The 27,079-nt window shown below is 50.9% G+C and overlaps 8 protein-coding genes across 8 annotated transcripts; 3 read left to right on the forward strand and 5 right to left on the reverse strand.

The window, feature by feature from the left end:
• Positions 1–295: 295 nt before the first annotated feature.
• CI109_104305 (uncharacterized protein) lies at positions 296–2,581 on the forward strand (the record flags this gene model as incomplete). The annotated part of the gene is made up of 9 exons (XM_032003963.1): positions 296–476; positions 605–815; positions 1,012–1,189; positions 1,294–1,615; positions 1,690–1,789; positions 1,857–1,904; positions 1,986–2,175; positions 2,252–2,330; positions 2,388–2,581. The coding sequence occupies 9 exons, from the start codon at positions 296–298 to the stop codon at positions 2,579–2,581; spliced, it is 1,503 nt and encodes a 500-aa protein (XP_031861565.1).
• A 468-nt stretch (positions 2,582–3,049) lies between these two features.
• Positions 3,050–3,968, reverse strand: CI109_104306 (40S ribosomal eS8 domain-containing protein; the record flags this gene model as incomplete). Its single annotated transcript, XM_032003962.2, has 4 exons — positions 3,050–3,097; positions 3,172–3,507; positions 3,651–3,834; positions 3,907–3,968. 4 exons carry the CDS (start codon positions 3,966–3,968, stop codon positions 3,050–3,052), a joined length of 630 nt encoding a protein of 209 aa, XP_031861564.2.
• A 672-nt stretch (positions 3,969–4,640) lies between these two features.
• CI109_104307 (uncharacterized protein) lies at positions 4,641–6,007 on the reverse strand (the record flags this gene model as incomplete). Its single annotated transcript, XM_065967475.1, has 2 exons — positions 4,641–4,681; positions 4,747–6,007. The coding sequence occupies 2 exons, from the start codon at positions 6,005–6,007 to the stop codon at positions 4,641–4,643; spliced, it is 1,302 nt and encodes a 433-aa protein (XP_065823547.1).
• Positions 6,008–6,390: 383 nt separating this feature from the next.
• On the reverse strand, positions 6,391–7,765 carry CI109_104308 (orotate phosphoribosyltransferase; the record flags this gene model as incomplete). Its single annotated transcript, XM_032003961.1, has 3 exons — positions 6,391–6,735; positions 7,084–7,312; positions 7,653–7,765. 3 exons carry the CDS (start codon positions 7,763–7,765, stop codon positions 6,391–6,393), a joined length of 687 nt encoding a protein of 228 aa, XP_031861563.1.
• A 335-nt stretch (positions 7,766–8,100) lies between these two features.
• CI109_104309 (uncharacterized protein) lies at positions 8,101–10,896 on the reverse strand (the record flags this gene model as incomplete). Its single annotated transcript, XM_032003960.1, has 9 exons — positions 8,101–8,289; positions 8,395–8,561; positions 8,625–8,748; positions 8,808–8,894; positions 8,955–9,155; positions 9,218–9,300; positions 9,356–9,491; positions 9,552–9,743; positions 9,799–10,896. The coding sequence occupies 9 exons, from the start codon at positions 10,894–10,896 to the stop codon at positions 8,101–8,103; spliced, it is 2,277 nt and encodes a 758-aa protein (XP_031861562.1).
• A 299-nt stretch (positions 10,897–11,195) lies between these two features.
• CI109_104310 (uncharacterized protein) lies at positions 11,196–12,621 on the forward strand (the record flags this gene model as incomplete). The annotated part of the gene is made up of 7 exons (XM_032003959.1): positions 11,196–11,327; positions 11,398–11,583; positions 11,644–11,691; positions 11,998–12,100; positions 12,164–12,353; positions 12,409–12,535; positions 12,592–12,621. 7 exons carry the CDS (start codon positions 11,196–11,198, stop codon positions 12,619–12,621), a joined length of 816 nt encoding a protein of 271 aa, XP_031861561.1.
• Positions 12,622–19,387: 6,766 nt separating this feature from the next.
• CI109_104311 (uncharacterized protein) lies at positions 19,388–22,084 on the reverse strand (the record flags this gene model as incomplete). Its single annotated transcript, XM_032005442.1, has 8 exons — positions 19,388–20,263; positions 20,321–20,466; positions 20,536–20,987; positions 21,037–21,072; positions 21,124–21,192; positions 21,253–21,545; positions 21,618–21,720; positions 21,795–22,084. 8 exons carry the CDS (start codon positions 22,082–22,084, stop codon positions 19,388–19,390), a joined length of 2,265 nt encoding a protein of 754 aa, XP_031860403.1.
• A 1,563-nt stretch (positions 22,085–23,647) lies between these two features.
• CI109_104312 (uncharacterized protein) lies at positions 23,648–26,139 on the forward strand (the record flags this gene model as incomplete). The annotated part of the gene is made up of 6 exons (XM_032005441.1): positions 23,648–23,904; positions 24,039–24,187; positions 24,244–24,989; positions 25,041–25,226; positions 25,281–25,763; positions 25,825–26,139. 6 exons carry the CDS (start codon positions 23,648–23,650, stop codon positions 26,137–26,139), a joined length of 2,136 nt encoding a protein of 711 aa, XP_031860402.1.
• Positions 26,140–27,079: the final 940 nt, after the last annotated feature.

Raw genomic sequence — 27,079 nt, forward strand, 5'->3', positions numbered from 1 at the left:
TCTCGTTCGGTCCGATGTATACTGGAAGCAAGTAACGTACTCACCCCACCTGCTGCTCGTTCAACGGGGGTTGAGTCGTGTTATGCAATAGTGGTGTATTTAGACTCCGTACCCGGCGCCGAGAAGTGTGATTGATGATTGGGGTTTACGACACGTCTACTTTCACACCAACTCTAGTCTGTCCATCATAGAGTTTATATAGGAAGACCTAAGAAGGACTGCTCTCACTTCTCTGCATTATATTAGATCCATACATCATTTCCATACAGTTCACGTTCCATATCGCTCTAATACGATGCCAGTAGCTGTACCGCCCAACCCACCTATCTCGCCATGGGGCGAGAAGGTCTTCCCGCCTACATGGAAATTGTCAGAATGGCAACGTACGACAAGGGATGATCCGCTCGTCAATATGGGACGAGATGATGCTTTGCCTGAGAGATCAGAGGTTGTGATCATAGGTAGTGGACTAGCTGGTGAGTCGCCTTCCCACCAATCTACCTACCAAGTTGTGTGAGGCAATTTGGATCGAAGTAATTCCAACCTAACCTATGAAGAGCGACGCTAATACATACCTCATTGCTTCTCCAATCAATCAATGTAGGAACCAAAACTGCCCACTCATTACTCACCTCCCCCAACCCTCCAAAGAGCATAACGATCATCGAAGCTCGCGAAGCATGTTCCGGAGCATCAGGTCGTAATGCCGGTCATTGTAGACCCGATGCATTTCGAGGTTTTACGGCTTTCAGTAAGATTCATGGGAAAGAGGAGGCGGGGAAGATTATAAAGAGTGAAGGGATCACTTTGGCTAGGTGAGTAAGAGGAGAGCAATTCTTGTCTGATACGAGTGGTTGGTATCGTGGTGGATGAGTGGGAGGTTACGTCAATGACTTCAAGGTGGTTTACCGTTATCATCGGTCGTTGGAGAGGTTCACGTTGGGATAAGCCGAGACAGTGTCTGGACAAAATGACTCGGAACAATGCTAAGGCCCTATATCCTCTCCCTAGCGTCAAAGAGTTTGTTGAGGAACATTCTGTGGAATGCGAATTCACACCGAGACAGACCCTCGATGTCATCCTCAACGAAGATTTCAAGCAATACTGCGCGATGGCGTACGACGAGGCGAAAGAGTACGGATTGGACTTGTCGCATATCAAATACCATGATCAGGAAGACGCGAAGAAGGTGAGTACGAGATTAGCCTTCAAGCCCATGGCTTGCTTGGATTGCACCCGGTATCACAGCCGTTCTTCATCTTTGTCATCGCTAACGAACCACTTTGCCACTAGGTTACTCGCTCACCTCATGCATTGGGAGCGTATGAATGGCCCGCAGCATCTCTCAACCCTGCAAAGCTATGCTATGCGATCCATCACGTCAATTTCTCCCTCGCCAAAACCCAAGGCCGAGAGCAGAACGGATACAAGTTGTTCACCTGGACACCTGTCACTGCCGTCGTCGAAGCTGAAAGTTCAGCTGATGATGAGGAGTACAAGTGGGAAGTGAAGACTACGAGGGGAAATGTGTTGGCTCAAAAGGTCGTCTTTGCAACCAATGGATACACCAGTTTGGTACTACCCGAGTTGGACGGGTTGATCACTTCCATGAAGGGTGAGTGCACGCCTGCTGGCGCGTATTAATGACTATTCACCCACGTATAAGATGCTGATACTATACTCCCGCAGCCGAAGCGATCAAGCTCAACCTCCCACCTGTCGGTCTTGACGAGTTCCCCAGGATCGAGCCGACCATGTCCCTACGATATCTCGACCGCTTCTACTCTGTGTGAGTGGCCTCGACGTATGATAGTACCCGGGGAATGTTTACTGATGTCCTGTACTCTGGTCCACAGTATGCAAAGACCGGACAATTCGATCGTGCTCGCTGCACCGAGAAAGTGGTGAGTGATTCCCACCATCCCTCAGCTCGGCGAGCCTTATCTCCACTCTCATCGTCACGTCTTTGCTGACTTCTTTTCCAGGCCCGGTCAATTCGAAGCAACTGCCAAATCCCTCTATGGGACATACGACGATTCTGACTCGCTTCGCGAACGTGCTCAGAACGCTTACGGCTCATTCGCGAAGATCGTTCCGAATGGCGGATATTCCGCAGAGAGGATGGTGGAAGGTGAAGATGGACTGGATTATGCTTGGTCAGGTATTTTGGGTTTGGTGAGTCCACTTGGCATTGAGAGCTAGAGGTTGGTATCGTTCGTGTGCTGAGCTGACTGGTTCACATTTTTCGCAGACTCCCGATTCGGTGCCATTTGTAGGTCCTGTACCGGAGAAAGAAGGTCAATACATCATCGCTGGCTTTAATGGTCATGGTGAGTTACTACTACAAGTGCGGTCGTGACCTTGCGTTGACGACCCATCTATCACAGGGATGGCCCGTATCTTCCACTGCGCCCCGACCCTCGCTGCAATCATGACAGGAGGTGAATGGGATCCCACGTTACCTCTAGCATTTAAATCTTCTCCAGAGAGATTCGCATCTCTCAGAGAAAAGATTGGCAAGTCTGGCGAAGTCAGTATTCACAAAGAGCTGGAAGAGAAGGCGAACAATCTTAAGATTTAGCTATAGTCCGATAATGGGACATGGTTGTGTGTAGTGTAGAAGAGTTGTGAAGTTTGATTCTGGTTGTGTAATAGGTTGATAGTTTTAGGAAGGGGAATTGTATTACCGGAAGGAATGAACGCTTGTCTTGCTTTGTTGCGGAAGGGACCAGTCCAGAATGGCCAGCGACATCAAGAACAGACGTATGAACCTAACAGTGGGCCATGCGTGTACTCGCCAGGAAAGATGGGGCATGACGACAATGAACGTGACTTTTAAGGCCGATATCAGTGCCCTTCCACTTCTCTCATTGTGTACCCTTCGCACGATGAGTCGATACGTGTCATTTCAATCACGGTTCCGTGCTCTGTGGACATTACGAGCCAAGACCGCGTGCCAGACCTGCAAGTGCAACCGCAAAACATATGCCGAAATCGTATCCATCTCCAACCAGTACAAGCTCTACATCAACAACCTTCTTTGAGTCGTTTAAGCAGCGTGCTTGGCCTTTCGGACCTGGAGCTTCTTGTGGTAGAACTGGTAGGTAGACGAACAGATAAGATCAGTCGATGTTACACATAGACATTGTGTCACACTATGATAGCACTCACGTCCAACTCCTTGCCCTCCAAGATATAACCGTCAGCTCGACCGGATTGACCTGGTCGAGAGGTGATGATAGCGAGAAGACGACCGGCCTTGAACTGGGACTCGAGGACGGGGTCGATCTTGGCGTCCTTCTTTCTCTCCTCAAGGATTCGCTTGACGTGGTTCGATTGCTTCTTCTCCTCGGTAGACTCCTCGGAAGCGGTCTTGCCACCTCGGAAGACGGGTTGGGCGTAGTGAGCCTCGTACCATTGACGGAAGGGGGTAGCGTCAACGTCAACGATGGCGGACTTGACAAGGGTCTGGGTTCGGAGCAACTCGTTGTTGGTAGCGTTGTATCGCTAAGTGGGGGAATAACGATCAGCACATGAAGAAAGAAGCACTGCAATGTCCAACGACAGGGACCTTCGCTCCACCCTTCCCCTCGCTATATCCTTCTTCTCCATCCATTCATCCACCGACAACAAACAAAAACCCAACTCACAACCTGGATCAACCTGGTCTTCCTCGTGACGTGCTCTGAACCCCAAGCAAAGTTTCCAGAGTCCAATCGGAGAGCCCTGTACTTGGTGTTACCACCTCGAGTTCGGACCTCGTGAATTCGCTTGGAAGAGTCAAGCTTGGTCATGGCGGGTTGTCGACCGAGCTCGAACTTTCTCTTCTTTCGGCTGTAGGTCGCAAAGCAAGGTGTTAGCAATGAGGTCGGTCGAGAGTGTGTTGTGCGGGTGGGTGCGACTCACTAGTGGGCTCGTCGAGCACCGGAAGCGGCGCGCTTGTGACGCGAATCACGAGTAATACCCATTCTGCGAAGAGGGAACAAAGTGATCTGTCAGTACGGCTTAGACAGATGGATGGGGCCGATGATCCAGCACAGAGTCGAAGGGTAGTTTGATCCGAAAGACAGCAAAGACACAATCCTTCTCCATATCGTTCCATCCCAATCCACACTTGAAAATATTCCCTTCAATCCCATCCAACCATCCTCCCTTTCTTAATTTCGTGCTGTCCTTCTGTGTGTCTTTGCTGCTTTGATCCTACTACTCCTCCGACTCGGTTGTGCTGATAGATGGTATAGGGGGAAGGTATACTCACTTGAATTTTGATGGATGAAGAAGAAGAAAGTATCAACTGATAGAAACGATGAATTCAATGAAAAGCAGACTGCACGAGAGAGAGAGAGAGTGAGAGTGTGAGGGGTGCAGAGTGCAACAGTGCAGGTGCCAGTACGGTGTGGTGTGTCAGAGGGAGAGAGCAGTGTGAGCGAGCCCTGCCAGCGTAGTGTATCAAGTCTGTACGGTGAGACCGAGAATCTCATAATCGGCGAAAGGCGGAATCATTAACCGCTAAGCAGTGTGGCGTGTCGGAATTAAGCTGTCTCACAGATTTATCACCGACATCACCGGGATATATCACGGTAGCGGCCTGTGTTTTGTTTTCACCTCCACTCTCGCTTGCACAAGCGCGTTATGCTATGCTATGCATCAAACAGATCACCCCATCTACCCACTTCACCAGCTGAGTTCTCATCCCACTCTCATCCCACCATCCTCTCACAAACTCATATCTATCCATATACATACTCGCCACTTCCCCAAAAACCTTCTTCATCTTGCTCACATATGCACGAATAGATTTGATCAGATCTCGTATCATCATCTCCTCTTCGGTATCGCGATGCTGCTGTACGAGTGGGAAGATGATATCGATGATCGTTCCCATTGCGAACATGTACGATCTGAGAACGGTCCAGTCTAATTCGCCTTGACCCACTTCTGCATCATCACTGAAGAGATGGAAAGTTGAACCGTTACGAAGGATGGGTAATCGCTCTGAGGGTGGTGAACCTTTGAGTACCTCTCGCTCGTATACTAATGCTTCGAGTACCAATGACATTGGAATGATCAAGCTCATCGGGTTGAGAATACCCTTCGAAGGAGATGGCGGAGGAGGCTCAATGATCCGTGAAGCAGGAATGAGAGCTTCGAGTGCTGTCAAGAGCTTGACAACGGTTTTGCGATCGGACGAGTTACCTCTCAGAAGCTGAATACCTGTCTGAAGAGACTTGGACTTGGAAGAATTTTCTCCGCCGTCCTCCCTCCGCAACGAGGAGGCACCTGACCTCTTCACAAGCGACGTAGATCGAGGTGGAGGAAGATTCTCCCTTTTGTATTGTGTCAAATCACACAACGTGGAATCCGAAGCTGTCCTCGTATGTGTCCTTTTTACCTTCGCTGCGGCCTTCAATTCAGGCGTGCTATCATTGGATACCTTCGACCTCAAGTTCGGGAGCTCAAGCGACGACGTCCTCTTCACCAGATTCGGTTTTCCTCCTTCTCTTGTTGCATGATGGTCTCGTGCATCAAGGACGGTATCGCCGCTTCCTACTGACCACTTCCGCACATCTTCACCTACACTACCGCTTCTACCAAGGACCGCCCCGGTTCCAGCTCCTACCCCAGCTCGATTCCTAGATCGCTCTTCGAACGACGAGCTCCTCTTCATTAATCCTGGACGAGGTACAGCCAAAGTTGACGAGCTACTTCGAGGAGGCAGCGACGACGAGGCTGGGATGAAGATCGCAACTGCAGCTGCGTTCGTAGACGGGGAACGTGATACGCCGTTGTTGAGAATAGGTTTCGACAAGGGAAGTTTGGGTCGACCCATCAGTGTTTGGTGGGTCACTTTCCCGCCTGGTGGTGGGAGAGAAGGGATCAACGATGTATCGAGGAAGAAGTCGATCATTGCCGGAGCTGAAGTGGCATTCATATTGGAAGAATGGCTTTTGCTCTTGTCTTTTGGTGGTGGAGCAGGCGGGTGGGAACCTCCTTGCGAACGAGCCATCGTGAACGATTGACGTCTCGAGGGCGTCTGGATCAGAATAGACGGTAAGATGTGAATCTACAGCTAGCCTGTCACTTTGCTAGCAAATTGAGCAACGCTGGGCTAGCTTGCTATATCTCGTGTTCATACAAAGAGTAGGTGTACTGTGTCACCAAAGGTGGGGCATCTTGAAGTCGCCGGACAGTGAACAGTCCTTTGTTCTGAGTACATCACCCTCATGGGGATATCTTCCCAACTTCGTCCTCCTTTGTGCCGATCATTCATCTGTATCGTCGTCAAACAACGCACATACCGCATTTGACCCTCACGATCCATGCATGAGAAACATCTAAAATTCACTCATCGAGCGACTCAACCCATGTCATGACAGTGCCGCGCCGCGCCTAAAGCTCCACGCCGTATTGCGCTCTGTACTTCTTGACCTCTTCCAACTGTTTTTCCCAACCACCTTTCTCCTCCATATATCTCAAAATGTCATTAAGAGCAATGATCGGTTCTACCGGTACACCAAATTCCTCTTCAACCTCTTGTACGGTCGATTTGCCACCTTCCCCTTGACCCTTTTCTTGTCGATCAACAAGTTGGACGATACCGACAAGTTTTGCTTCGGGGTGTTGGTTGAGAATGGCGATGGCTTCGCGGATAGCGGTACCTCGGGTGAGGACATCGTCGATGATGACGATTCGACCTTTGAGCGGGTAGCCGACCATGTTGCCGCCTTCACCGTGCTGCGGGGGAACAAGTGTATCAGCTGTGGTTCACAATGTAGTGATATGACCCCTCCTCAATGATGTGCCTCCCAACCGAGCTATCAAGATCAGTTCAGAACCATATGCAACTCTGTCGAGCAAGACCAGCCAAAGTAGTGTCTCCCACCTCCTTCTATCCGCCATCATCGTGCTCCGCTCCCGATCATCGCTTCGTCCCTTCGTGGAGACAGCTGGATCCAGCCCTCTCGTCGTGCAGCACGACTCTACGCCTCCATTTCGCTTCATCTCCCACTCATGCATTACCCCTCTACACAACACCGAGACTGTCCAAGTCAAACCCTTGCGGTGAAACCACGCCCGACTCACATCCTTCTTCTCCTTCCTATTATAAGCGTACCCAACCTCCTTCCCTTCTGCCTCATACAATTTCACAGCAGTAATAGCAGCGAGCGAAATGCCCTTGTAAGCAGGACCGAAGAGCACGTCGAACTCTGGTATACGTGATGTTCTGAGGATCTTGGCATAGGCGTTGGCAGTGGCGGAAAGCAGGGAACCGGTGTAGAGGAGTCCGGCGTTGAAGAAGTATGGGGAGATACTGTTATTGCAAAGCGAGCAAATAGATGAGCGAGGGAGCAGCGGTAGTGGCAGTAGGAGGGGGGGGGAGGGGCCAAGCAATTAGATTTGAGGTTGATAGATGTGCAGGACGAGTCGGTCAAAGCGGATGCGAGCAAGTCGGTCAAAGGGGCGACCGAGCAAAAGGTCGGGGGAGCGAGGAAGGTGGTGGGTGGTAGTGACAGTGCCGAGATGATAGTGTAGGCGGTTGAAAGATAGCAAGAGAGAGACCACATAAAACGAAAGAAAAGAGTATATCAAAACCCAATCAGCGTCATATGTCCATCACAGCTATACGACCCAACCAAACCACCCGCACTCACCGACCAGATTTCAAGGTATATTGACCAAAGCACAAAACACCATTCTCGATCGCGGATTCGATGAATGCAATCTTTGCCGGGTCGAGGGACTTGACGGTTTGACTGGAGGACATGATAGTGTGTGAGATATGACTAGATGCAGATATGAAGGAAAGATCAGAGATAACGATAGCTGAAACACTGTTCAGTCAAGGGAGTTGGTCGTCAGTTCGAAGAACGAGACCGAGACCGAGCGGTGATCACCGCTTTGCAGTGGCACCCAGAACACCTATTCACGTCCACTGCGTTGGTGGTTGATAAGTACAAATACAACATGTGTGCATGCATAATATGTAGGTACCATCATCCAAGCCAATGCTTATAAAGCTACATGCTCCCCCGCCGTTCCGTCCAAGCACTCCTCAGATACAACAGCACTGATAGCAACGACAAATGCCTCATACAGCACTTACGCATGCCCACCCATCATCCTGCCCCAATTACCGAGCTCTGGCCCTAAGACACCCCCCCCTTCACCTTTGAACCACGCCACGATCTCGTGAGGGGAAAGAGCTGATCGTACTTTCGCAAATTGCGGTTTGACAGTCGCGTTGCTTGCTGGAGTGAGCAGCGACAGTCGGACGAGGTGGTCGTACGCCTGATGGTAATTTTCAGGTTAGTAACACAAATGACGACGACTGCGCGTTATCCTTCTTTCAACAGCGCAAACTTCCAAGCTTGATGATGCAGTCGCAGCACTCACGGTTCGTAAAACACCAATCGGCCATCTAACTTTTCCGCTCCCAACCAATTTTGTTCGCGAAAACCGCAGATACTCCTCTTCGACTTGAGCAAAGTTGAATTCCTCTCTTCCAGCATAAGCAAGGTGCTTTGCTATGATCAGAACTCCAAGCGCCGGATGTGGTAGACCTGACCGCACGGGTATCAGAATCTCGCTCATGGGTTTCTATCAAAAAGAACGATCGAACTCACCCCTGATCTTGCTCGTCTGTAAGCCCCATCCAGCACCTTCTATCTGCGCGAGTACGTTGTCGAATACTTCGGGAATCGAGAGGAAATCCAATTTGGAATCAAGCACTTCCATCATCGGCACGATCTGTAGAGATTCGGTATTAGTAAACGCGCCCGCTATCCTACTAAGTTGACAAAACTCACAAAGGGACGGTACAAGTTGCGCACATCAGTTGTCAGGCCTGTCAATCTATCCAGATTCCGTTTGATCCGATCGTCCTCCAAAAGCGTCTATGAATGAGCAGTTGTTTCAGTCTTCGTCACACAAGCAACCCAGGTGAACTGACGCACCTCCACGGCAAATTGCCAATCGCCCTTCCACTTCCTCACTGCTCTATCGTCCGTGGTCGTCTCTTCGTCGTCCCAGGGAATAAGAGCTCGTCTAAGGACCTCTGTCCATCCCGGACCCTCGGAAGAGATGGGAGATGAGACTCGCCAAACCCGATGCGAGAACCGAGATTTGACTCGTTTCTCCAGTAGCAGAAGAGTATCCTGCACAGGAACGACGTTAGTATCAGCGAAGGTGTGCGAGGTTCCAGGCTGGGACTACTTACCACTCTCGAAGTAACACCAATGACGGCAACACCACGCCCCGTTGTCTCAACCGGCCCCGTCTTGACGCTCTGAACCACATCGACTGTAAAAACAGGCTTAGTTGCAAGCACCCCAACAGTAGAAGCTAGAACACTTACGCAAACAGTACAACAATGCTTGCCTTGCGTGCTCAGTAAAAAGATCGAATTCTTCCATGATTATAACAATAGCTCTTGGACTGGGTGTTGTAAGCAGTGCAAGCAAATGCGAAGGCAAAGTGGTCGGAGCGTATTCCTAGTTGGCTCCACATCAGCTTGAGTTCTGATGTTATGTACCGTTGGCCAGTGGACCCACCTCCTCGTCTCCTCCTTCTTCGCCATCTTCCTCTTCGCCCTCAACGAGCTTCTTCCCCTCTGCTTCTGCGATCTGACGACCCATCTCTCGGATAGCTAGTCGGTCGTTTGTTTGAGCATGTCCTGAAAGTCGGACGATGATGGGAGAAGTTGTGGATGTAGACGGAAGAAGGTTGAGTGCTCGCGCGACAGTCTGGGATTATATGTCAGCTGTCAATATGCCCAGATGCACATGTCGAAAAGCTCACCCGTGTCTTGCCCACTCCTCTTGGTCCCACCACGAGCGCACTGTTCCCCTCTCCTCTCTCTACCGTCCCCTTCAACAGGTTCACTAAACCCTGCAAAGCCTCGTTCTTCTCCTCATCAACAAATGGTTCAGGATTGGTTGCAACTCCATGCGAATTGAGCGTTGACAGTATCCGAATGACATGTGGTCGAGCTAATTCGGGGAGGCTAGGAACGAATTTCTTCTTATCGGCAGGCAAGGGAGATGCTATCGGTACATCTGCATGTACTGGGACATCTGGGACGATGGCCGCTTCCACGCCTAGGGGTTCATCTTCTTCCGGGTGACCACCATATTCGTCCAGCTCTTCACTCTCCCTGACACTTTCACTGCCTACGACTCTTCCACTTCTTGTCAATTTGGGCGCACTCGCTTCTCCTTTATAGATGAAATTTCTAGCTTCTCTCTGTCTTTTCAGCGCTTCGTTCGCCAGAAACGCCTGTCGGGTGATTTCAGCATCGGTAGTCTTCTGACCGACGGGACTATCGAAGATCTCGTCGTCGAATGTCAAAGCCTTAGCGACGGAGGGCGAGGCTGACACTCTCGGTCGTTTACGATTCGTCTGTTGGGCAGGTGAAGGGGTAGGTAATGGGTTTGTCAAGCTGGATCCGAGAGTCGGTGTACCTGCTTGTTTCTTCGTCGAAAGCTTTACTATAGGCGAGCGACCATTCTTCGTAGGAGTAGTGACTACGTCTTTCCCTTTGCCTCCTGTCACTTTCTTAGCAGATAGCGGTATAGATCCTCCTCCATTCGCACGGACTTTACCATTTGGCGTTGGTGAAGCTCTCGACAGTGGGGTTCCAACCTTTCTGATCTTCTCCGTCCTCGGCGTCGTAACATCACCTTTCTGTCTTTTTCGAGGCGAAGGGATCTCTACTACTGGTTGGATCTTGTGTTTTCGAGATGGAGTACGAACAGATGGAGAAGGGGGCCTGGCGAGTTTGGGAGACGTTGCTAGAACGACGATACATTCGCCAAGCTCGGTATCGGATCCAGATCCAGATCCGGCGTCACTACCATGTTGACTGAATGATAGTGGATCAGGCGAGGGGACGGGCATGGTATGCAGTGGTCGATGTAATGCTATGTTGAAGCATACAATTTAAGAAAGTAAGTTGAACATAACATACCTCCAACTTCTCGAGACGCGTCAAATCCAGGCACAATACTAAACTCAACCGAGAGATAGGCGTGCGCTGAAAGTGATCGAACAGCGCTCATGTCGCCAGCTCATACTCGCTGATTTAGCATCTCGCTGCTCCATCAATTGTCTATTCTTCTTAATTCTTACACTACTACAATCCATTCAGTCCCCTGTACCTTCATCACCACACCTTCCAACCAACAAAACTGATCAAAATGGACGTTGACAGATCTCTTGACGATATGATCACCGAGAAGCGTGGCAACAAGACGCCATCTCAACCTCGAAAGTCTGCACCTCGAACTAGCACGGGTAACGAACGACGCGCCAACAACACGCCTTACACTGTGCGTCAACCCCTCCCGCTGCGTGACGCCGTAGTTGTAGTACCGTGCTAATCCCCGCCATGTCTCGTAGCGACCTCCATCAAGATCTACTGAAGACAAATGGGTACACGACGCTTATCAAGGACCAGCAGGAGGTCGAGGACGTGGAAACGGACCTAACCCCGCTATTGTCGGTACTGGAGCTGTCTTCACTGGAGTATCAACAAGGATCGAGGTGATCGGGTTGCACTACGAAGTAACACCTGCGGATCTCAAGGTGGGTTCCTGACATACGACATGCGGTGGGGTTACGAGACTGACCAAGCTGGTCACGTAGAACATCTTTTCTCAAGCTGGGACACTTGTTCAAGGTCCCACTATCCGTGTAAGCGTCTAATCCATTTGCAATGATCAAGGAACGGGATGTCCTGCATCTTTCCGCAATCCTCCTCGGCTTCGGTATGAGCGGTATGCCATGACTCGTTGTCATGAGGTCGAGCCAAGCGACTCGAATGAATCTTAGGGGAAAGTGTCGAGAGAGATCGTTGTGAATCACCAACAAGAGGGATAAAATGCTTATGCTCCGCATTCTCTGTCTTTTTTCTTGGTAAGCTGGCCGGCCCCTCATCCATGCGGAGACAGACAGCTGATCGTGTTGGGTCGCACTATAGATGGCGTTTTAACTCCACAGTACGATCGTTCCGGTCGATCTAAGGGTGAAGCCACCATGGAGTTTGCTTCTCCCCAACAGGCCAAGATTGCCATCAACAAGTTTGACGGTGCCATGACCAAGGGTGAGTAAATCGTCTGTGACGACTACTGCCGTTGCCATGTGGCTGACATAACGTACTTGACAGGCCAAACAATCTCGATTCGACTTCTTCCTCCTATCGTGGCGAAGGCTGGTCGACCTGGTGCTCCTAGCGGTGGTAGTGCTGGTGCTGGTGCTGGCGGCGCTGCGACTGGTCAATCACTGCTTGCCAGGATCCAAGGCGGTAATGCACCTGCTGCACAAAACGCTAGAGGTGGTCGAGGTGGTCGAGGCGGGTAGGTGTTTTGGTACACATTGACATCCTTTGCTTACACTTGTTCGTGCGGACAGACCTGTAAGAGGACGAGGTGCACCTGCCGGTCGTGGTGGTGGTGGAGCTGCACGAGCACCTAGACGTGGTCCCACTAATGAAGGAGATCTCGATAAGGAGTTGGACAGTTTCATGAACAAGGACGCCGTGAGTGCATCTTCACAACGTAAGACAGAGACAGAAGCTGACTAGCGATGGTATAGACAAATGCTGGTGATGTTGACATGGCGTAGGAAAGATCTGAAGCAAAGGTATTAGTGGACTGTAGAACGTATGCGAAGAATGCATCAATGTCTCACACATGACAAGCTTTATCTGCAACGATTCTACCACTTGTTTACTACGGGTACTGTATATCACGATCAATGTCGATGAGAGTGACCAAGGGGGGTCCGTGCATTTGACGTTAAAGATAATAGGCGCGCAGTACCGGAAAAAGCTGTCAATACTTGTCCATGCCATTTTCCTGGTTTTCATCTACGGCCATAGAACCCAGAAAACGCCGCATCCCGTCTGATCTGCGCAGAAGTACCACCTTTCGAAAGCTCTTACTCCGTTGATCACGCCAGTACTTTCCGCTTCGCTGGGGACAGCCTCCGTCGCCGTCGCCGACGCCGAGAAGGCTCCCAGAGTCACTCAACTCTGAGAATCAAACTTCTTCCCATAACTCGACTTCCACTACTCCCCCCAGCCCGACACTCCACACATCGCTTCTCTACCAGTACGGGCACGTCTCGGACAAGTTTCAGACCGATCGGATCACCACAACAGGCGTTGTCACCATCGTAAACATCGGCGACACCACCAACCTCGCAACGCCCGTAACTCGGTGGCCAGTCCGCGGTTTTGTCCCATTCCTTCGCCCCTCCCCCCGAATCTCTCCCCTCTGTCCCATCATCCTCACTCCGTAGTCCAATCCTCTCGCCTTCTGCTCACAACTGGAGCCCGCTGCCGTTGACGCTGCTGCTAGCGCACAGGCCTTGTTTACTAGGTAAACAAAGGGCTCGAGTGGTGTAGTTGGTTGAGCGAACTTCTACGGTCAACCTCCACCTTCCCACGGTCGGGTTATTTTTCAAACCGCGGTTTTGTACCCAGAACCGTGGTTTAAACCGCGGTTTACCTCCACTTTCCCACGCTAGTTTCTACACGCAACCTCTCCCCCCTTGCCTTGCGAATTTAGACCACGGTTTACCGTCACGTGACCATGCCGCGACCACCTTCGACTAAACCTCCGTCATACTTAGCATCAACGGCTGCTAGTCGTGCAAGAGACCCACGACCAACCGCAAGCCAGCTATTCAACGGCCCACCTGCCCAGTCCAAGGCGGAAGCGAGTGCCCCGAGGGCCTCAGCGCCGGTCGCGGCGTCAATTCCATGCCCCATATGCCCAGCGTTCACCGGAACTAACATCTTCGATCACTGCAGGAACCCGAAGAATCACCTCCGAGCCCCCTTTGTCCAATTGGACTTCGGGATATGCAAACACCTTATCCAAACCTGTGGGGATTGCGGGACGGTGATGAAACCCGGAAGGGCAGCAATGGGTAGCCACCTTCCATCTTGTAAGGGTAGAACGGACGAGATGATCTGGAGGCTGTCAGGAGGGACGAAGTTTGTAGTGAGGGAGAAGGACAGAGACAGAAGCTTCACTTTCCCGACGATTCCAAACCTCTCGGCGTCAGGAGCGATGCGCATGCGAGTGTTTGCGGGAGCGGCACCAACACCATCGACAACCCCAGCACCCGCACACCCCACGCCTCCATCGCTGAGGTTATCGCGAGACGAACCGAGATCGGACCCTATGGGTCCTGTCAGCCCTACATCGCCGTCTCCCTCTCCTCCTCCGGATGAACCGTTTCCTCAACCCCCGCCACCGCCTCCTATGCCACGTCCTCCACCGCCGACTCCTCCTGTACCCGCGTCCAGGGGCCGAAACCCATCGAGGGTCTCCTCCGGGACCACAGCCACCCAGCGTCCGGCCGCTCCAGCAACTCACCTACCGACCGCTGAAGAGACACAACATACGGTGGCGGACCTGCTCCCCCTCCCAGGGTCTATAAAGCACCTTCACCCGAACCTAGTTCGTCCGTTTGTTACCTGTGTTAACAGGCTAGCTGAAAGGTACAACTCCGAGCCGTCGGAGAAAGCCCTGTTCGACATCCTTGCGTTAGTTAAGGTCGGACTCGTGCCGAACATGAGGAATGGACATGCGGCGGTGACGGAACGACTCTCCATGTACCCCGAGGTGCCCTGGCCAACAGCACAGGAAGTCACACCGGGACCTACCAGGAGCGCAGCAGCGAAGGCGAAGCAGATGGTGGAAGCTGGGCTTATTAGGAAGGCAGCGAGGTTGCTGACAGCGGATGCGAAGGTAGCGGAGCTCGACGACAAGACGATCCAATCCCTACGCGACAAACACCCACTTGGGCAAGAGTCTCCATTTGCCCAAGCGTTGCGTGTCGACTCAGCGGTTCCTACAGTCCCCGAGGCCAACGACGTGCTGCTGGCACTGGGCAGCTTCAATCCGGACACCTCCCCAGGCCCGTCTGGGTGGACAGTCAAGCTCATTACCCTTGCCTGCACGGAGGGCCCATTCCGACAGTTCCTCACCACGATGACAGCCAAAATTGCAAGTGGGATAATGGAAGGAAAGGACATGTTGCGCGTGGCGAGGTTGACCCCACTACTCAAGCCAGACGGTGGAGTAAGGCCGATAGCGGTGGGGGAGATGTTCTACAGGCTAGCAATGAAGGCGATCTTTACATCCAACTTCGATCCTGACACTCTTTCTGCAAATCAGTTCGGTGTAGGATCGAAAGGAGGAGTGGAGACAGCCATCCATGCGGTACAGAAGACGATCGACAGGCACCCAGCGTTCAAACGGTTCCGATTCCTCACATCATTAGACGCTTCCAATGCTTTTAATGCGTTGTATCGGCACCTCTTGGCAGCAGCAATCCGCAAGCATGCTCCTAGCTTCCTCAAGGCGGTAACATGGTCGTACGGAACGCCCTCGCAGCTACTGGTCCACTCGAACAGCACGACGGTCGAGATCGAGTCTTCGGAAGGAGTTAAGCAAGGCGATCCACTCGGACCTCTACTGTTTTCCCTCGCCATCAAGGACGCTGTGGGAGAGCTACAAGCCCTGCTCGGCGAGAAATACCTCGTACTCGCCTACTTAGACGACATATTCATCCTGGGAGAAGACGAGGACGCACTGCAAGTGGCGACGGAGTACTTTGGGCGTGATGGGTCGCCGCTTAGGCTCAATAGGACGAAGTGTAAGCAGGTAGAGATAGAGACGGTTAGAACAAGCAAGGATGGATTTCGATTGTTGGGATCGTGTGTGGGATCGACGGAGGCTAGGCGTTGTTTCCTACAAGAGAAGATTGGGGAGGTCAGAGACAGCTTACAGCACTTGGACCTGCTGCCGAAACAACACGCATTACTCATCCTCCGGTTATCCTGTCATCAACGGCTCCGGCACCTTCAACGAACGCTCATGTCGTCAGACCTTACCGACCTGTGGGACAACCTGGACAACCTTCTGTGGGAGGCATTGGACCGCATTAGGGGATCTGGCCCTGAACCCACCCGCTCTTCGCTCGATCGACAGCTTCTCTCCCTACCTCCGGCTATGGGAGGTATTGGGCTCGCTTCCTATCGGGAGTACGCGCCTCTCGCCTACAAGGCTTCATCATCCATGGCGATAACGTCTCTTCTCGCGATTGTAGACGGGCTTGATGAGCCGATCGACCCCCTGTCCCAACGGGAACTCTGTAAAGAGGCCAACACTATCAAATACAACACTCTAATGGCCTCTCTACCCCTCCAGGACAGGATCTCGGTTGTCGAATCAGCCTCTCAGCTTGGTCGCAAGTGGTTATCTGCCATCCCTTCAGCACCCCGGTTTGTCATCCCAAATGCCGCGATACAATCAGCCTTATTATACCGAACATTGCGAGCAGGATACCAGGGTAACTGTAGGAAGTGTGCGATCCCAAACTCACTAGGCCACGACGAGAATTGCACAGGGAGAAGCAGGTTCATCAAGGCGAGACACGACGCGATCAAACATAGACTTGCGGCTGCTCTGAGATCGATCCCAGGCTCCTCCGTAGTCGAGGAACCATACATTCTGGATCGGCTCGATCGGCTCAACGACATCAGGGTGACCTTGGACGATTCGGACAATCGACATGCGCTCGCCGAGGAGTATGACCTGAAGATTGTCTCCCTCTTTGCGCCGACCTATCAAGAAGCGCTTCGATCAAATGGAAAGACTAGGGAGGAGAGGCTGGAAGTGGAGAAGCTGGAAAGGGAAGGCCTATGGGGGGAAGATGCGATGAGAAGGGCTTTGAAGGTGTTAGCTCAACAGGCGAGGAGGAAGGTGACTGGTCTACCAGCGGAAGAGAGAGCGCGAGTGGAAGGTACCGGGCTCTTCACCCCGCTGGTGTTATCGACGGGTGGTTTACAGGACGAAGAGACTGCGGCGAAGATTTCTGAATGGAAGCGGTGGAACATGCCAGGGGCTTCATATGGCTGGATGCTTATGTCTATCTCAGTCGCGTTGGTTAGGGCTAGGGCGAGAACTCTCCTCGTCCAAGCAGCAGTGTAGACAGGCTCGTTCTTCTCCTTTTATCATAGGTAGCTTCTGATACGCTTTTTACACGGACCATGCATCTAAATCTGCGCAGCTAAGCTGGGTATCGCTCGGTTAGTACCAAGGTGGGGGACCACTTGGGAATCCCGGGTGCTGTAGTTTTTGCATTTTTTGTGTCGTGCATGTCGCATGAATGAACGAAGAAATGGATGAATTGATTCAATTCACTTTTTGGAAACTTGAAGGAAGACGAGATGATCGACAGGAAAAACGTGAAACGGATATCGGAGGAAAGGGGACCATGCGATTTTGTGTGTGTGTGTGTGTTGTGGTTATGTGGCGTCGGAGCTTTTGGGTCGCACAGACCCCTTTCACTCCGGATCCCCGGTGCGTCCATGCTGACTCCTCCAGTCAGGTGTTGTGATTGCACAGCGCAATATCGCCGAAACGTTCAACGTTGAAAGAACGGTGGGGAGAGGGGAATAACGAGTTGGATCAATCATCGATAGAAGCTCGAACAAATTCCTGTTCCAGGTGGACCTCGCCTTGAGATGGGTATCGTCGAGGAGACGTTGGACGGAAACAAAACCTCTGCACGTCTATTCATTATCTGTTTATCCGATCTACAGTACTAACATACAACAGGACTGGGTCTTTATGAAACAGCGTGGTTCGTATCTTATATATATCACTAGTACAACACATTGTTCACCACGAGACGTTCAGGAGCCGGACTCGCATGGAAAGTTAGTTCCAACAGCGAGCTTTGTGTTCTAGGTTCGAACTACATTCGTCCCGATGCAAGTCGTCTCTCGATGACTGATCTGAGACTCTCGAAGGCGGCATGCTCGAATTGGACGGTTGAGACTTGATGTGAGAGAGGTACTTGGGATCCCTCTCCCGCGATGAGCGGAAGAGTGGTTGCCAAGGAGCGTAGGCTCGGTGGTCCGGAAATTACGAGGGTCTCGATCAAACCCAATTGTATTTGCGCTGGGCTCGTCGTGCGTTTCTTTGTGGCATTGATATCCACGATGTAGTTCACCTTGGCCGTATCCACGACTACGGTGCGGAACACTTCGGCCACCATGTGCTTAGCGCATGATGCGTTGATTGGACGGACTTCTGACGGGTTGACGAATGTTGTAGCCCGCATGACCTCGGCTTCAATCTTATCTGCAAGTACGAGATCATGGTCATTGCTGGCGAAAGCTGACGCGAGAGCGCGAGGCGAGGGGACTCGACCAAGAGAGGTGGTGTGATCGTATGCATGTTGTTGTATGCACAATGGGTCAATATGGAACACTGATATTCATCTGTGTGGCGAATTCCAGAGGCTAATGTTGCTTTTATATCTCTCTTCGACATAAAGACAGTCGCCATCGTGTCATATGCCAAACCAGACGTTGAAATCTGTTTTAGGGTTGTAGAGTACTGCAGATTAATCTATCACGACGATGGTATTATCATGTGATCCGAGTTCCGATAGAATGAGCTTCAGACGATCTGAGGCCTTCCTGTGCCAGTCGGGAGAACCTCAAGTCGAGAAAGTGTCCGAATTCTGGGGCTCTCCACGCTGAACGTCCCCTCAAAGTCCACTGGGCACACAGCTTTGGTCACTCTAGGGCGTGCAAGAGCAGATATTCTGCCGATGGGGATCCTGCGTAGATCGTTTCCATCATAGCTTTAGCGAACCCGACCAATCCTTCATAATCCTCAAACACAAACTTCTTACCATATCCTTCAAGGTCTCCACCTTCCTCCCCTCGCCACTTGGATACTTCCTCTCCCAACCGGGACTCGAAATATCTTTGACGCCAAAGAATCTGGAAGGTGCCGTACGTTCGTTGATGACCAGTGTATGATACAGAACTGGGACGAGTTCGTCATATGTCCTTGATGAGAGAAAGAGGAGCTTGGAAGGGACGAGGAGTTTGCGTTCGGTCCATATCTTCTCTTTGACCTCGGTTGGAAGCGTATCAGGAGTTGTGATGTTTGTCATGATATATTATATCGTAGGTGTCACAGTTGAGTATTGTTTGTTGCACAGTAACTCTTCCTTATGAGGGTTGTTGCTGAAGAAGAGGAAAAGGACAACGTGATGCTGGGGATGTGCCGTATTGTAATGACTATTGATTTGCGTCAAGCAACCCCGCTCGGACCCTCTCATCCCACAGCACGTCGGTGGATCTATGCTTTGGGTTTCCTCACAGTACTCACACAGACCTTAGTATCATTTCCACGATCGGACTGCAAACAGCATATGTACATCTTTGTCGTTACAAAGACTGAATTCTACAAATATAACAACAGATCCTCAATTGTCCTGCCTTCTGCTTCGTGTACGACATTCCTCTCCCTTTCCTCATCTGCGCTATTTGCAGTATTTACATTCTTTTCTACGCTCCGTATCTTGGGCCTGCGAACCCGGGTGGATCTGGACCCTTGCCCTTTGGCCCTCTTGGTCCCATCAGACCACTCCCACTCCCACTTCCATTGCCACTCTTCGTCTGACCCATCGGTCTGGAGATTGGTGGATTCAACTGTACTCTCGTCGCCGCCCCCAAGGTCGCTACATTCTCATGGTCCACAGCTGACTTCAGTCCTTCTTCTTCTTCAGACTCTTTCGTCTCCCCACCTTCACTGTCACTTCCATAATCATTCATCACCAACGCAGTTCTTTCTTCCCTCTCCATCTCCTCGTCTCTGTTCTTCTTCGACATGGGGGTATGAGGGAAATCTTTCTCCCGTTTATCAGACGAGCTTTGTTGTCGGTCTTTCGACTTGCTCCGTTGTTTGTTCTGAACATGTAGGGAGAGATCGGGTCCGGAGTGGAATTGGAATAACCCGCTAAGACCACGATGGCCGGGATGTAAGTGTTTGGCATTCTGAGGATCTTGTTCGAACCCTGCTCCAGGGGATTGATATGGCGCGTAGGGGTCCGAGTATGCTCGTGCGGAAGGTGTAATAGAGGATGGCTCGTCGGTCAAAGACGCAGGATGCAGATATGATCGCGTGCCGTTATCCTTCCCAACTTCCTTCTCGGCCAGATCCTCATCTTCCTCCATCACTGGAGGGTATATAGCACCGGCAGAAGCCTGTCTGTGACTGAGGAAAGGTATGTGCGAGGTGAGTCCACCGTGTCCGCTCGACGCGTCACCGGAATGCGATCTGTTAGGTGAGATGGGGGTGGCGGAGGGTCGCGTGGTATGTGTTGCATCCTGATCAGGAGCGTGACCGTAGTGGTACTGATGAACAACATCGGCTTCCTCGAACTGAATAAGAGCGACCAGGTCAGCTAGCACGACACATGTTGTTGGAGTCTCACTCACCTTGAGGTGACTTTTCGATCTCTGAGGAGGAAAGTAGTTGTTAGGGAAGCCATGTCCACTGAGATTGGTAGGCGATCTAGCTGAGTGTAAGGAGATGTTATCCATGGCGTCCGATGGCATGGGATCGTGCATTGGCCCATCAGAAACTGCTCAGTATGATATCAGTTCAGCTTCAACGCAACCTGTCTCGTAACAACGCATCTCAAACAACTCACGTTGGTACCGCTGCAAGTTCCCCAGTCCATGTGTCGACAGGTTGCCAGAGTCATAAGAGTACATTGGTTTCCCGCCTGCCATACTACTCGCACTACTCATCCTCCTGCTCACGCTCCTCGCTCGAATGATACTTCCAACAGCACCGAAACCTCCTCGCAACGCGTCCATACCTGGATCCTCAAGAGCAGAGACCTGTCCCTTCTCTGAATCTTCCGTTTGATGTTGAGCGGCTTGCATGAGAATTGTCGATTTTCGATCAAGCTTGTCCAGGGTGGTCGGGTCGACTTTCGAGAGTTGTAAAAGGGTGATCCCGAGACAGGTAACCAGGAAGCCGAGAACCATGGTGATGAGTGTCACGGCGGACGCTTTCAATCCTTGATACAGGATGAAGGATGTGATGAGAGTCGCAGACGAGAAGAAGCAGAAGTAAACGGGCACGACCATCGATGTACTGGTGAGGGTTAGCAGAAGCATCAGACAGTGGTAAAGATTGCACTCACTTGAACAACTCGAGAGCTTTGTTCAAGTAATTGATTCTGTGTCATATGTTAGTCCGTGGTCAAGACGAACGGCCTGTGGCAACTTACTCAGTGAGCAGGGTTACAACAACGAAGACAAACAAGAACCAGAAGAACCAATTCTTGACTTGATTATTCCTGCAGCAGTTGTCAGCCGCTGAGTTGTTATTTACAAGAACGAGCTCAAGCTCAACTCACCCTTGTATACTCGTCACGATACTGGCTCCCAAGCCCTGCGTACAGCTCACACTGATCCCGCCGATCAGCGAGCAGATACTGATGTACGGCATCATGCTTTTCTTGCCCCATCGTGGTGCTGCCCAAAAGACGAGGACAAGACTGATGGCAATGAGAAGACCTGTCCAGACCAGGAAGCCGGGGGCGAGGAAGAAGTGTTTGAAGCCATTGATGGTGGTTACGGATTGTTGCTCGGGGGCGTTGAGAGCAAGGATAACAGCTCCCATTATGCAAAGTGTACAACCGATCCATCCCTGTAACGAATGCGAGTGTCAGAAGGCAAACTTCCACAGCTGGCAAAAGAGAGTAGTGGATGATAAACTTACGAAAAAGGTGAGCTTCTCGTTCAGAAGGAAATGGGAGAGAATAGCAGCCACCACGACAGAAAGCGCTCCCATGGGCGTGACAAGGATAGCTTCGGTGAAAGCGCTAAGGAAGCAATCGTTGTTAATCTGGCCGTCATCTACGTTGTTGAGATGGGAGATGGAACGATCAACACTCACTATGCCACAAAATTACACACCTCCCCCAAGATCATCGTGATCATACCAGCCCACCACAACCAACTCTTCAGATACCCATGTCCTTCTCCTGCCTGATTACCATACTTCTTGGTCGACTGTATCAACCCCTTCTTCTTGATCACGAAACTTGCTCCGATTAGTAGACCACTGCCCACAGCTAAGCAGATACCGACGATTTTGAAAGAAGGGTTGGCGGCGGAGTCGACGATGCCCTTGGCACTGGTCGTAGCTGCCGAAGCGGTGGCAGATGCTGTTGTTGATGATGACATCTTGACGGTAGAGAGGGAAGGCGGATTGTTAGGCGTAAAGCGTCAAGAGGAGATAGGCGATGAAGGGCAATCTACTACAAGGTAAAATGGCGTGAAGATGGTGTGCGTGTGATTGGCTGTGTCACCGAGGCCCAAGGGCGGATGGCCGTGATGGATCGGGCTGAAATATCTCGCAGTCGGTCACCACGAGTTGTGGATTTGTTCCAGCGATACAAATCCGCTTGACTGTGGTCGCTAGATCCCAATCTTCGCTCGTTCGTTCTCAGTGCGGTATATGGTGTCGTCCTGTCGTGTCGTGAAGGTCGTATAGTCGTTCAGAGATGGGATTGAAGGAACAAAGATTTATGATATGTTGACGCGGTCGTTGTTCAGAGAGGTTGAAGCAAGCACTGTCATCGGGGTATGATTTTGTGATTGAAAGGTTTGTACGGACGATGCGTGGAAAAGTCGTTTCCTTTCAACTAAGCTTGTACAAGTACTCTCAAGCTGCGTGAGAAGATGGAATGATAGTTGTAGAAAAGTACGAAAGCGATGCAGTACGACTACGGTTCGTTTAGATGTGATGAGATTAGATCAATCTTCCAACAATAAGATATTATTATTGTACCCGTACCTCGTGTAAAACGCACCGCTGCGGAATATCAATGCTGCACTACTCACTTACTACCGGTATCAGACTGAGACACGCGCGTCAGACCACCTTTTCGTGAACAAGTTTATGGTATGGTATGCAGATCGGTAAAACAACGTAATACAAAGGGGCTAGAACCACCCCGACGACCCTTGATGGAAAAGGGGTAAGAGGTAAGAGGTAGAGATCACTTTGGATCACTTGTACGCCATACACAATAAATGCCTGCTTTTCAGTACTCCCAATGGCAGTATGGTGGTCGTGTACTCCTTACTCCGTCATCTCCTTCTGAATCACCTGTCAAGAACAGTCAACCTTGTGCCTGCAACCGCTTGTCGTTTCCGAAAATAGCGGTACCAGGGATCTGATATCAACAACAAGGGTTCCTCGGTGCAGCTATTTGTTACGTAAACCAAACGTGTCATTTAATTGCCCCTCCCCTTAGTCTGTTGATTAACCTCGATCCGTGCGGGAGCTTCGAGAGGTGGCAAGTGTCCATCCATAGACACACACTCACTTCACCTGTCATTCTGGTTCTCAATCCCATCCATCCATCCACCCTCTTCCTCTTTCAGTCGTCAAACAAACCCTCAGTCCTCATCCTCCTTCTTCTCCTCGCCACTCAACCTCCCCTCTTTCATCATTGCATTGTCCATTTCCTACTTCGAAATCTGTATTTTTTTTCTTTCTTCAAGTTCAACATCAACAACGAAACAACAGAGCGAGTGAAACAACAATAGAGGGAAAACAATCACGTCTCTTATTATCTTACAACGTTTCATCTTTTCCTCCTTCTTCAAGAATAGCCCTATCTCCAACCCTTACGAAAGCGTTCGACGAGCAATCATTCGCAGCATCACTCATCGTCTCTCGCTACCTCGATCATCACTCCATCCATCCATACATTCGACTGAATTGTCAAATAAGCCATCATGTCAATATACGATACCGAGTTCTCACGTCGGATACGATCTACCGCCCTTCCACCTTCGCCTGTATCCAACTCGCCTCGATATGAGCTGAGATCGACAAGCGGCGGTGCTCCTGGTGGAGGTGGAAAGGGCGATGTGTTTGGCGATATCACCAGTCCGATGAGGAATGGTAGTCCGAGAGGAATGAGTCCGCTTTCATTGAGTGTTAGCGGGGGAAATGCGAAGGGCAAAGGTGTCGTGAGGGAGTACGGAGACAGGTGAGTCTGCCTCTCTTATCACACGAGGCCAGATACACTCTGGGTGAGGAACGTTACAGGCCGAAAGAAGGGATTTCCTTTCGTTCAACTGGACACAAAAGGAAGGACGGTGACGCTGATGGCTCATTCCGCAGGTTTATACCGACAAGAGACGGTACCGATCTGCATGCAGCGTATCATTTGATGGCGGATGCGAACGGGATGTCGGGGCAAGCGGCTGGGAAGATCAAAGGGAGAAGAAAAAGCGGGCATGGTCTAGCAACGGATGGTGATGTCAGAAGGGGTGAGTAACCTGCTGCTGAGACAGAGATTCAACGCTCATCGCTCAACGTCACTCAGAGCAAGTGGATGCTACCTTCACTCATCTTCTGAAAACCGAACTCTTCCCTCCTTCACAATCGCCTTCTCGAACCGCTTCACCTGTCAGTCAACCCAGAACTCGCCATCAGCAAATGCGTCAACCCATGACATTCGATACCTCCAATATTCCTTCTCACCCATCATCTTCCTATCCGATCTCCAGCGCCGGCAACACACCATTACATCATCACCCTCCGCCTGCGATGACTCACGCCAACGGAGATAGAGATCGTCATGGAGACCGAGAGCTGTCACCTGCTTCCACTCTTCCTCCTCTTCCCATGCATGCTCCTTCTACCCCGACATCTGGCCATGGAAGACCTCCAGGTGCTGGGCCAAGCTCTTCCCACCACAGAGCCCATCAATCCCAAGTCGCGCTGACGTCTGGAACGTCTCGGCAAGGATCCTCACCACCTAACTCTGCAGGTCGGAGATCAGCCTTCTCGCCTCCACCGAATACTGGCGGATTCGGTTCTCCTTCAACTCCTACAAAGAAACGCCTCCTAAACTTCACATCCCCGAGCGCAAATCGAATGTCCTCTCTGACGAATGGTGGTCTGAGTGGTGTGACTGGCGTTGGTGACGGCTTGGAAGATATGAATCACCCCGCGTACAGCTTGAGTCCGGTTGGGAAGGAAAGTCAGAGAGTATTGTTGAGCCCCCGAAAAGGAGTCCGACCAATATCGAGGACACCTTTCAAAGTGCTTGATGCGCCTGAGCTGGCGGTGAGTGACCTGTATGGGAGATGCCCAACAATAGCTAATGTAGTCACGTAGGATGACTTCTACCTGAACCTTGTCTCATGGTCGGCATCCAACGTACTGGGAGTCGGTCTCAACACATGTGTTTACCTGTGGAGTGCCCAGACCAGCAAAGTGACAAAGCTTTGTGACCTCGTGACATCAACACATGATGGACAGGAAGTCAGTGATGTCATTACGGGTTTGGAGTGGACAAATAGAGTGAGTTTGCTGTCGTTGTGTAGCTGGAAATCTTGCTAATCTAAAACGGCACAGGGGAGCACTTTGGCTATTGGCACAAACAGCGGTCTCGTCGAGATCTGGGATGCGGAGTATTGCAAGCGAATTCGAGTCATGTCAGGTCACACGGGTCGTGTCGGCGCACTAGCGTGGAACAACCACATCTTATCGTCCGGATCTCGAGATCGAACGATCCTTCATCGCGACACAAGAATACCTGACCAATATATCCGCAAGCTCGCCGGTCATCACAAACAGGAGATTTGTGGACTGAGATGGAACGCGGACACCGATCAATTAGCGAGTGGAGGCAACGACAATAAGCTGTTCGTGTGGGGAGGCACAGATGCACGACCAACGTGGAGGTTTGGAGAGCACAGAGCTGCTGTCAAGGCTATCGCTTGGAGTCCACACCAGAGGGGATTATTGGCCAGTGGCGGTGGTACGGCAGACAAGAAGATCAGGTTCTGGAACAGTTTGACTGGTGGTTTGGTCAGCGAGTGTGACACTGGGTCGCAGGTGAGTGACGAATCCATGGAGGTTGTCTTACAGGAAGCTAAACCAAGTTTTGTGCGTGCAGGTGTGTAACCTCATGTGGTCCCGGAACTCAAACGAGTTGGTGTCGACTCACGGATACTCGGCCGGTCCTGTCACGAACCAAATTCACATCTGGAAGTATCCATCGATGACACAAATCGCCACATTAACAGGCCACACTTTCAGAGTGTTGTATCTCGCCATGAGTCCTGATGGTCAAACCATTGTCACGGGTGCAGGAGACGAGACTCTGAGGTTCTGGAACGCTTTCCAGAAAGCCAAAGGGGAGGTGGGGAGGTCTGGCATATCCAGCGGAGGCGGTGTGGTGGGAATGGCGAGCTTTGCCAATATCAGGTAGTAGTAACGATTTACGAACAAGAGCAAGAGTTATATGCTCTTTATTACATGTTAATATTCATTTTACGACGAGTCATGGTTTCAGTAATGTTTATTTCCCCCCTGCGTGGTTATATCTTTGGTTTTTACGGTTTACGATTCCACTCGTGTGTCATAGATTTGCTATTCTTTTATCATTCACTTTTCGGGACACTGTTCACCCAATTTCGTATTCAAGTACCGTGCTGTTGTTGCCTTTACATTCCATCCCAATCCATGCACAATGTATCGCCATGCATCAACCCGACAATGAAAACTTTGATCTCAGTGATATTATTGTTACAGAGATAATAGAGAAAGCATACGCGCAGACCCAAACAAGGGGTTCGATCGACGCCACACTTGGGTATTGTTTATGAAACGCCGAATATTACCGATTGCTTCATTAGTAGGTATGCCACTCTGACTCTCCTTCCGGCCCCGTTGTGATCTAAGTGAGTGATAGAGTGAGTAAGTGATTGAGTGATTGCCAACGAAGCGATGAGTAGCGTCTAGTCAAGCACATATCGTCAACTACGACTGATTGTTCAGTACTTATCCCACTCTCTCTCTCTCTTTTGTTCCATTCGATCATTTCGTAAATACTTCTTGTCATCTTGGAACGAATAAACTCACACGCACGCACGCAAATATCCCCCCTTTACGCTTGCTTAGCGTTCGCATTACATCCATCGGTGACGTCCACTCAATAACTCGCAACCATACCAAACAACTACTAGTCGTTTAGTCACTCTCCCAGCTATTCGACACAACAAACTCGACGGAAAGCGACTTGATCAACTCATCTAAGCCATAGCCAGCTCAAACCTTGCTACGCTCGCCCATGCTCGATCTGGCTAATAACAGTCGTCATCATCGTCCTCTCATTATCCTTTCTTACGACGAGTCATACTCAGATTCAA

This window comes from Kwoniella shandongensis, chromosome 7 (assembly GCF_008629635.2).
Source record: "Kwoniella shandongensis chromosome 7, complete sequence".
NCBI lineage: Eukaryota > Fungi > Basidiomycota > Tremellomycetes > Tremellales > Cryptococcaceae > Kwoniella > Kwoniella shandongensis.